Consider the following 9,982-nt stretch of genomic DNA (forward strand, 5'->3'; position numbering starts at 1 on the left):
AGGGCCCTGCTGTGGGGTGGCCACAGGGCTCCCAGATAGACCATCAGCTCTGGACAATCCTGGCACCCTGAGCTGCTCTAGGGGATCAGTTCCTTAATATACCCCTGTGTGTGCCTGTCTGTGGCAGAGGGATGCACAGGCGCCAGCACATCTGAGGATGAGGGGACCTTTACCCCACAGCCCAGTTTGGTTTCTCCAGCCTCTGTCCTTCCTACCCTGGGACCCTACAGAAACACACACTGGGGCTGAATGAGTGGGACCACAGGGACACCCATGGACATAGCCATGATTCCATCCTATGTTCCTAGCTGGCAGGGCTCATGAGCCCCTCAAGCTGCAGGAAGTGGACTGGTCTCACTGGGGCCAAGGGACAGTGTTGCTCCTGGTCCAGCACAGAGCACGACAGGCAGTTCCATCCCTTATGTGTGGGGTCCTCATCACCCCCATGGATGCACGATGCAGTCTGGGTGTGCACACATGTGTCCTCAGCATCCATCCCCGGAGCCTGGAACAGCACTGTTCCTGTGGCACCGACCGTGCCTGCAGAAACGAGGAGCTCCACAGGCAGTGCAGGGAGGGAAGGGGAGTGGGCAGACCTCCTGTGCTGGCACCTGGAAGCACTGCCGGCAGTGGCAGCAGGTTCGCCCTGTGACCGGGTGCAACACAGTCCTGGCCACGACACGGCCCGGGATGGGAGCGGGCGAGTGGGCGGGGGGCCAGGCCACCCACTGCGAGCCGGGAGCGAGCTGGGAGGAGGCAGAGCCGGGAGAACAGCGGGTCCATGACCGGCAGTCAGGGTGAGGGCAGGAAAGGAGAGCACTGGCGCATCCTTTCAACTCTGATCTGCACTCTGGGGCAGTGCAGGCTGTGCAGGACAGGAACCCCCATCCCTAGTGGCTGCTGCAGTTCTGGGGGACAGAGGGATGCGCCACGCTGCTCCCAGCGCAGGGACCTCATCCCGGGCACAGCATGGGGCTGGGGCCGTGTGTTCCCAGCCGGGGCGGGCGATGGGCCCGGCCACGCTGCGTGGGAACCAGACGGCCCCTGGGCATGGCTGCGGCGCTCGCTTCCTCCCGCGCCCCCGGGGACCGTGTGAAGGAGGGGGCTGAGGTCAGCCGCGCTCGCCGCCGGCCGCTCCGGAGACGCCAGCATGATGTAGGCGCTCAAATATTGTTTTCCACTGGGCAGGGGAAAAAAAAGGGAGAAAAGAGAGGCCCGGGTTTGAGTGGCCGTCCTCGATGATGAAGGGCTGCCAGCCCTGCCCTGCCCGGGGCTGGGACACAGCCATGGCCCAGCAGAAGCGTCTGAGGGCTAATAACAGGGCTGAGGCGGCCGCGGTGCTCCCGGTCCCCGAGTGACGGCAGTGTCCCTCCGTGCCAGGACGGCCCCCGCAGAGAACCCCAAGACTGATCAAAGTGGAGTCCCACTGGCCTTGGGGAGCTGGGGGGACTTTACACAAATTTAATTCCCACATTAGCATGGAGAGCCCCTGCCAGGGCTGGCTGTAGCGTGGGATGTGGGTATTGCTGCTCCTGGGGAGCTCCTTCTCCCAGCCTGGGGTCGGCAGGATGGGGGGCACAAGCACAGCCCCCCACTTCGCTAGCATCACTCTGGCCCCACTCCAGTGCTCAGAGGTGCTGTCTCAGGTGTCCCAGTGTGTGGGAAGGGGCTGGTGGCCAGATCCCACCCAAGGGCTGTGGGGACCCCTGCCCACTTCAGTGTCCCCCAGCCTGGCCAGGAGGGGCATGTCCCTGTGCCCAGCCCAGTGTCAACAGCAGTGACTCAGCTGGTGCCTCCTCACTGGCAGCCACCCTACATGATTCAGGTCAGAGGAATCCACTTTCCTGGCTGTTCCCATCAGAGCTGCAGCCCCTGGCACAGTCTATCTTTGGGGCTGCCCTGGTCTTGGAGTCTGCAGGGACTTGTTGCAATCCCAGCCAGGCACTGGCACAGCCACAAGAAGAACAAAGAGGGGAGGGATTCCTGTCCCCCCCATAACAGAGCCTCCACACTGTGCCATAACCCCTGGTGCTTCCCCACAGTCTGTCTGGGGCAATACAGACCCATTTGCAAGGTCACACACTGCAGCTGGTGCCACTTGTGCCCCATGTGACATCCTGTGCAAAACCAGGCACTTGGAGGGGTCCCAGGCACAGGGAGGTGGTGACAGTGGGGCTCCACTGGGGATAACTTTTGCTGCAGCACATCCTCCTGACCCCCAGGGACAAGATTCCCTCACACTACCATGAGATGGGGCTTCAGGGGCTCTTGGTCCCACACTGTGGCAGAACTTTGTCACCAGCATCTCCCCAGGACGGGGAGGTAAGTGCCCTGGTCCAGGTCATGCCCCATCCCGCCATGGTCTCACCATCCAGACAGTGACTGATCACTGATGGAAGGACTGGTGGGGATGGGGTCTGTGCCAGGTGGTCTTGGGGACATGCATCCCCCTGCCAGCACCTGGACTAGGGCAGAGGGTACCCAGTTCACCCCTGCCCACTGCCCACCTCGAATGGGGCACAGAGACCACAGAGGCATTGTTGGGGAATGTGCTTTATTGGGTGCTGAGTCGTCCCAGGGTGGGGAGTCCCTCACTCGAAGAAGAACATGCCAGGTGTCCGGTAGAGGCAGGGGGGCAGCCCCAGGGGATAGCCATTACCCCCCTGCAGTGGGATCGTGGTTCCCGGCCCCCATGGCTCCTTCTGCTCACCTGCCCGTGGGCCCACAGCCCCGAAGGGTGGCTGGCGGGGGGCGGCAGGGGCCGGGGGGGCTGCAGCCAGGAGTTGCTCCAGCGCTGTGCCGCAGGGCCGCTCCTTCATGCAGAAGCTCAGTGCCTGCACCCGGCACTGGTAGCTGCTGCCCAGCACCTCTGGGCCCGGCCGGCCGAAGGAGCCGAACATGGGCAGGTGGGGCTGCGTGTAGCCCTCTCCCTCCAGGAAGCAGGATGGAGGGGGTTTGCCCGTGCTGAGGAGGTTGCCAGGGAATGCAGGTGGCACCTGCCCAAATGGCTGACACGCCCCCAATCCAGGGGCAGCCATCTCCTTGCCCTCCGGGGGGCTGTCTGGGGTGGCTGGTGAGTCCTGCGGGGGGTCCCTGTGCTGGGTGGGCAGCAGGGCGGGCAGCAGGGCAGGGTGCTGGTGTTGGGCCGGGCGCTCGCTGGGCAATGGGTACTGACCTGGCCGGGGCAGCTGCAGCGCCGCCGGGAGCCCCCCGAAGACAGTCTCCTTGGGCGGGCGGCTCTCGGGGGGCGTGAAGAACGGCCCCTTGGGCTGTGGCATGTCCGGCACGTACAGGCAGGGCTGCCTGGCCTTGGGCGGCTGACGCCGGGCACAGGGCTCAGCGCACCCCGGCAGCCCGGCACCCTCGGACAGGGTGGCAGGGCTCGGCAGGCGTCCTGTGGCCAACGGCGAGCTGTAGCCCCGCTCTGCCTTCCCCTCCTCAGGCTGCGGGGCAGCGGGCAGTCCTCGCGCCTGCTGCCTGGGGGTCTTCCCACGCTCCTCGTCTCCCTCGGTGCCTGGTGCATCCCGCAGGCCCCTCTTCCTGGTGAAGCGCCGGCGGCGCCGCAAGAAGCTGCCGTTCTCAAACATGTTGTAGCAGTCGGGGTCGAGGGTCCAGTAGTTGCCCTTTCCCGGCTTCTTGTCATCGCGGGGCACCTTGACGAAGCATTCGTTGAGGGAGAGGTTGTGGCGGATGCTGTTCTGCCAGCCCTGCTTGTTCTCACGGTAGAAGGTGAAGCGGCCCATGATGTAGCGGTAGATGCCGCTGAGGGTGATGCGCTGCTCGGGCGCGCTCTGGATGGCCATGGTGATGAGGGCGATGTAGCTGTAGGGTGGCTTGGTGGCCTCGGAGGTGGGGAAGGGGCCGCCGGCCGGCTCAGGGGCCGGTGGGCTGCGCAGCGCCGCTTCGCCGACGGGGAGGTCTGGCTGCATCTTCCCGGCCGGGCGATCCCGCTCCCGCTCTGCCGCACGGCCCCAGCACGGCCCGTTAAAACCCGCCGGCCGGCGAGGGGGCGGCGGGCCCCTCCTCTGAGGGGCCGCCCAGGGCGGAGCGGGGCTCTGCCGTCCAGCACTGGTCCCTGTGGACAGACGGACGGATGCGCAGCCAAGGCCTGCGGCCAGCAGCTAGTGGCCCCGGGGTTGGCACGGCCGCGGCCTCCCCAGGGCAGAGGCGGGCACAGCCCCCGGCTCCCCCAGCCCCTTTTCCCACGGAAAGTTCCCACGGCGTGTTTCTCATCCTGCCCTGCTCACGGTGTGCAGCCGGGCTCTGACCGGGCCTGGAGGGAGGCTGAGTGCAGGGATGCTGTCAGGACTGAGAGTGCTGCCTGCCCTCAGATGCCCATCTGCCCCCCACCCACCCCAGTGCCTCTGCCCCTGCCCCCAGCCTGGGCTTGTGCTGAATCCTGTGCCAAGTCTCTGTTGTTCCAGCTCTCTGTTGTGCCAGGTCCCTGCATTGTTCCCAAAACTCTGGGAAGTGGGTATAGCACAGGCATCAGGACCCCCATTACACCACTCATGAGGGGAAACTGAGGCACAGGTAGTGAGTGCCTTTGGGACAGGCTTCTCTGCTGCTGGATCAGCAGAGCAGCTAATGGGCACCTCGCTGCTGCCTTCACCCGTGCCAAGGGGCTGGGACAAGGGGCAGGACAGGTCTGGAGCCAGCACAGGGGCAGGGGGTTTTCTCACGCTGTTCCCTCGTGGCTGGGGCTGAGCTGGCTTTGCCCACACAAGGCTCTGTCCAAACTCAGCTTCCCCAGCCACCCGTGCTCTGCTCAGACCAGCACCAGCTGCCCACAGCACCAGCTCCCCACACCAGAGCCAGCCCCCAACAGCAATAGCAAAACACAATCTTTATTTCTAAGGTTCGCAAACGGCGAGTCCCAGCAGTGCAAGGTGCAAGGACGGAGCCGGCTCTGCCCCAGCTCGCTGAACAGGCACTCAACAAATCCCACCCAGGGGACTCCTGGGGAATAAATACAGCAATCACAGGGGCAGCAGCACCTGCCCACCCCAGCTAACATCTGTCCTTGTCTGGTCCTGCACGCTGAGCACTCTGCATACTCTGCCTCAGGACATGCAGCTGGAGTGGGGCCATGGGGCTCAGAACCTCCCACTCTGAGACGTATGGGCTCTCCTCTCCCACCCAGCTCAAGGCTGGCAGAGCTGTTTGAGGACATGGAAAACGTGGCTGGAGGTGCCAGGGGCACAGGGCTGGGGAGAGTTGCAGAGCAGTGTTGGTCTCAAGCGCTGGGCATGATGGAAGAGTTCCCGTGCGAACACTGGCTCCACCTGTGGAGGCACAGAACAAGGGAGGATGGGCACAGGTCCATGTCCCCCCCATTGCAATGGTCCCCGTGCCTGGCTTGGGGGTCACCAGCCCCAATGGGTACTCACATGAGCCATGATGAGTTTCTGGAAGGGGTGCCCGGCTCTGGTGGGGTATTCCTCCCCGAAGCACAGGTAGATCTGGTACTGCGGCATGAGCTGCCCATTGCTCAGGTACTCCCGCACCTCTGCAAGACACCAATGCTGTCAGGGGACACGGGGTCCCTACAGCCCCCGTCAGCCACACTAGGGCAGGACCTGCCCCTCTTCCCCAGGGGAGTGGGGTCTCCCAGGGCCTTACGCTGCATGTACTGCTGTGTGTCCAGCAGCTTGTAGGTCTTCTCCCTCTCCAGCTTGTTGGGCCAGTTCTTGTGTGGGGCCAGTGGCCCGTTCCAGTACACCCTGCCCTGGCACTGGCGCTTCATGAAGACCCCCTCAGGTGCTACCCACAGCAGCACCCCACGCTCCAGGTGGGGCAGGAGCCGCTCCAGCACATCAGTCATGCAGGCCACGTGGCCATGGCCACTGAGCACCTGCGGCGGGGGGAACTGGATCTGCTCCATGCAGGAGGGGCCATAGAGGCGCTCGCTGTCAGCTGGCACAGCACTGGTGGTGATGCGGCAGCCCTCGGCCGTGCGGGTGGTCACCTCCTTCACCAGCACGTCGCAGTAGTACAGGCGGATGTGGAGCCAGCAGTCTGGGGCAAGGGGATGGTCAGTTCACGGGCAGCCTGGGCTGGTGGGGCCACCCAAGGCACTGCCCACTAGCAAGGCTCCTACCTGAATTGTTGACATTCTCCACAGGGAGGTAGGGCTGGGGTCCGGGCAGAAGCTGACCATGGGTTGGGCTCCAGCCATAGAAGACTCCCCTCACAAGGCACCCTGGACCAGCACAGAGATGAGGTAGTAAAAGGACATGGGCAGTTGTCCCCAGGGGCTCCCAGGTGCTCTCCTGGCCCAAGCCCCTGGGCCCACACTTCCCACTGTGTTTGCTCATTACTGGGTCTCATTATATCCCCTAAGGGTATGGCTATGCTGGGGTACAGTGGGAGTCCACAGCTGCTACCTCAATCCCTGCAGGTGTTGCCTGCATGAGGAACAGGAGAGCAGGATCCTGGCAGAAGTGTGTGTTCCCTGCCCCCAGCCCCATCCCACCGAGAGGGATCCTCCTCACCTCGCTCAGTGGGGTGGACAGAGAGCAGAGGCTGCGGAGACACGTGGGCCTCCAAGGTGTCCTGGCTTTCCTCCTTCTTTGGACTCCCTGCGGTGCTGCCCTGGGGGTAGGAGCAACTTTGGTGAGGGCTGAGCTGGCAGTGGGGGATCCTGAGCTGGCTCTTGCCTCCACCATGGACCCCATATGCCAGTAGATCCCCTGCCTGAGCCTGGCAGCTGCATGGCACAGGGGACCTTCACTTATGCCCCGTGGGACAGATGCAGGCAGTGTGCAAGCAGGGGAGCAGCTGATGGGTGAGGGGGGAATTTGAACGTCCCACCTTCTCCCCTGCCTGGAAGGCACAGGGCAGGCTCACCTGCTGGTCCTCACTGCCTGGGGACTGTGTGTCACTGTCCTCTGCAGAGAGCAAGAAAGAACTGATGAACCCCTGGCAAATGGCAGGAACAGCCCCAGGAAAGACAGCTGGCTGTCTGGGACACCCAGAGAGGAGGAGGAGCAGGGAGGAAGGGTGATGTCTGTGGGGCACAGGGCTTGTACAGGCATGGTGCAGGCATCAACCCCACATCTGGCACAGGAGGAGGGACGGCAGGGATTTACCTGCATCACAGACTTTGTCAGTCACGATCTGGTACACCTTGTAAGGCTCGGAGATGTCCAGCTGGCTCCTCTCGGGCACCTCCTGGAAGTCGGTGCTCTTGTTGAGGGCGCAGCGCAGCCGTGTCTTCCAGGTGGAGGGGTCAGCCTTGTCCGTCCCTTCGTGGTACTTCCCCTTGTAGACGGCCCAAGCCTGAGGGACAGAGGGTGCCCTGTGCTGTGGGGGCTGCCACAACCCTGCCCCCGGCTCCACTGTCCAAGGGGGTCTGCCGGAGTATGAGTTTGCTGGGGCTGGGGGGCAGTGGAGAATCTGGGCTGGGCGTCCTGGGGGGCTGCGGGGAGCTGGGTGGTGGGGGGTCCCAGGGGAGCACGTGGAGCTGGGCGACCGGCAGCCCCGGGGGTGTGCACGGAGCTGGACGGTGTGTCCCAGGGGGTGCATGGAGCCAAGTCCTAGCGCTGCGCACAGAGTCCGGCAACGGAGAGCCCTCGAGGTGCACATGAAGCTCGGCTGCACAGAGCTGGGTGAGGAATTCCGGCGGTGCGCACGGAGCTGGGGAGCTCCGGACAATGAGGAGCCCCGGGGGTGCACACGGAGCCCGGGGGCGAGTCCCAGGGACGCTCCCAGGGCCGGGTGGGGGCCGCGGGGAGCCCGGGGTACCTTGAAAAGCGCAGCATCCTCCTGCTGCCGGTAATCCTGCTTGGCGGCGTGCTTCCAGGGGATGCGGAAGAGTGTCCGCTGCCGGTTCTCCCAGCGCAGTCCCGGGTACCGGCCGCTGTCGATCTGCGCGATCAGCCACTCCTTCAGCCGCATGGGCGACCCCGGCTCCGCCATCGCAGCCCGGCGGCGAAACCGAAAGCGGCTCAGGCTTTCACTTTCCCTTTCCTGGCCCGCGCCGTCGGCTCTGGCTGCCCCACGCCGGAGGGGACGGGTCTTAAATTTTTTTTCTCTGCCCCACGTTTCCCGCAGGAGCGTCAGGAATCCGAGTTCAGGAAAAAGTGATGTCGTAATTGAAAGGCACAGCAGTAGGAACGGGTGGAGCTGGTGCCTCCGGGAGGGACCCCCACCAAAGGCATGCCCGAGGTTTCATACCCTCACAGTACACCCATGTACACCCATGGTGATTTTAGGCCCTTCCCGTTGTTCATTGGCTCCTGCAGAGCCTCTGGGCGATTTACCCCCACCCCCGGAGGCACCCTTTGTTAGGCAAAGGGTGGGCACCCATTCCTGGCTCTTGCCTGGGGCTTCAGCCTTTTCCTGCCATCCAGAACACAATGTGCAGCTCGCACTGATAATTTGCATACCGAGACACCTGCACTAGGTGTATTTCTCAACACAGGCACTCTGCACGCACGGGAGAGGGGCAGACACATTGCAGCCACGGGAGAGGGAACAGGGCACCAGAAAGCACGCGGAACTCCCCTGCACTCCTCGCGGGTGCCTCCCCTAAAACTGTCAGGACCCCACATGCTCCCCGAAGGGTGCAAGAGACCCTGGCCCTCTGTCTTCCTGTTTTGGGGACCAGGACACCTCCCAGCCCCAGGGGCTGTGTCCTCCCGTGTCCGGCTGCTCACCCCACGGGTATGGGGAGCTGAGAGAACAGCACGGGGTTTCCAGGGTGGTGTGAGCAGTCACATGTCCCCATCTCTCTAATCTCTCTTCTGCTCTAGTGCTCACGTCTGCCTCGTAGGGCTCTGGGTGTTGAGTCGAACGGGAAACGGGTGGGAAGGGCGGATGAGCTGTGCCAAGTGCTGCCGGGACAGGGGCGGGAGCCTGACACATCCTGCACCAGCTCCCCACTGGCCCCCAGCAGAGCATGGGCTGCGTCACTGGGCCACCCTGAGGTGTCACGGGTGTTCGTTCTTCCACCACTGTTGCAGAGCCTCATGTTGCTGTCCAGGGAAACCCAGCTCCTCTGCCCGGCTGCTGCCTCCCAAGTCTCCCTTTGCAGCCGGCCAGGTCTCCTTTCCAGCTCTGAGTCAGAGAAAGTCACCTCTTGCCGAGAGGAGAAGCGAAGTTCCTGAGAGCTGCTGGGCCTGCAAAGTCTTCAAATGAATAATCAGTGGCACAGAGCCCAGTCTCGGGCTTTCCCAGAGGATGTGAGGACAGGGCACTGCCACGTGGCACAGAGGGCACATGGGGCCACACGGGGTGTATGAGTGAGCCCCACTGGCAGGGGTTTTCTCTCCATACTGAGCCTGTCTGTGACTCCTTTGCTGCAAAATGAAGCCCAGGCATCCCCTGTGGCCCCGTTTCTGGGAAAAGGGCCTGGGACTGACCGACAGAGAATCCACATCTCCCCTTTCTGCCTTGGGAAGTAGAGAGATGGCAAGGAGTCATAGCACAGTGTCCCAGTGGCTTGCACTGATTACATCCAAGGCCGGGAGATAATCGCAGCCGCCGGCTCGTTTGTCAGCCGTAGCCCGTTGGGATAAGCTTTATCGGCCGGACGGGGATTTCATGTGGTGTGGCAGCCGCCTGGTGACGCAGGACCCGGGGGATCTAATTACCCGGGCATCAGCGAGGATGTTCAGGAGCCAGATTCCCCACTGGATTACCTCCCTGCGCAGGAAAGGGGAAGCTGCTTAACCCTTAAACTTTTCATGCCAAAATGAGCTTCTAAAGGAGTTAAACATTAACTCATAGCTAACCCTGCCCTCGCCCGGGGTTTTCCAAGCTGAGCAAACCTGATCTGCCAAAATAAACACACTTTGCTGTGCTGTGGAGCTGAGCTGGAGGGGCCAGGGCCCTTGTGTGATTTACAGTAGGAATCCCTGGTGTAAATACCTTGGCGTAGGGTGTCCCAGGGTGGGAGGGTGCAGATGTGCATGAGGCACACATCCATCCTGGGTGTGTGATCCTGGGCTGCAGGTCTACCACCCTGCTGGGTGCTGGG

General features: G+C 63.2%; 2 protein-coding genes across 3 annotated transcripts; both read right to left on the bottom strand.

Moving 5' to 3' along the window:
• Positions 1–2,537: 2,537 nt before the first annotated feature.
• Positions 2,538–4,349, bottom strand: FOXS1 (forkhead box S1). Its single transcript, XM_085079496.1, has one exon. It carries the CDS (start codon positions 3,927–3,929, stop codon positions 2,592–2,594), a length of 1,338 nt encoding a protein of 445 aa, XP_084935622.1. The 5' UTR covers positions 3,930–4,349; the 3' UTR covers positions 2,538–2,591.
• Positions 4,350–4,829: 480 nt separating this feature from the next.
• LOC146428690 (interferon regulatory factor 4-like) lies at positions 4,830–8,204 on the bottom strand. 2 transcript variants are annotated; one of them, XM_085079497.1, is made up of 8 exons: positions 7,747–8,204; positions 7,092–7,281; positions 6,814–6,890; positions 6,495–6,594; positions 6,101–6,202; positions 5,623–6,018; positions 5,391–5,509; positions 4,830–5,285 (listed from the first exon to the last, which is right to left on the bottom strand). In XM_085079497.1, exons 1-8 carry the CDS (start codon positions 7,918–7,920, stop codon positions 5,145–5,147), a joined length of 1,299 nt encoding a protein of 432 aa, XP_084935623.1. In that variant the 5' UTR covers positions 7,921–8,204; the 3' UTR covers positions 4,830–5,144. The 2 variants fall into 2 exon arrangements, with proteins under 2 accessions (XP_084935623.1, XP_084935624.1); XM_085079498.1 differs by having other exon boundaries at positions 6,850–6,890; positions 7,747–8,201.
• Positions 8,205–9,982: the final 1,778 nt, after the last annotated feature.

The sequence above is a fragment of the Lichenostomus cassidix genome, chromosome 20 (assembly GCF_008360975.1).
Source record: "Lichenostomus cassidix isolate B80296 chromosome 20, HeHo_3.0, whole genome shotgun sequence".
In the NCBI taxonomy this organism is placed as follows: Eukaryota; Metazoa; Chordata; class Aves; order Passeriformes; family Meliphagidae; genus Lichenostomus; species Lichenostomus cassidix.

What these genes read in the sequence shown, in the direction of transcription:
- FOXS1 (XM_085079496.1), bottom strand. Translation starts at nt 3,929, where the DNA reads ATGCAGCCAGACCTCCCCGTCGGCGAAGCGGCGCTGCGCAGCCCACCG.
- LOC146428690 (XM_085079497.1), bottom strand. Translation starts at nt 7,920, where the DNA reads ATGGCGGAGCCGGGGTCGCCCATGCGGCTGAAGGAGTGGCTGATCGCG. An exon ending in TGACAAAGTCTGTGATGCAG is followed by an intron (nt 6,891 to 7,091) that starts GTAAATCCCTGC and finishes TGCTCTCTGCAG; the next exon opens with AGGACAGTGACACACAGTCC. An exon ending in CCTTCCAGGCAGGGGAGAAG is followed by an intron (nt 6,595 to 6,813) that starts GTGGGACGTTCA and finishes TCCTACCCCCAG; the next exon opens with GGCAGCACCGCAGGGAGTCC.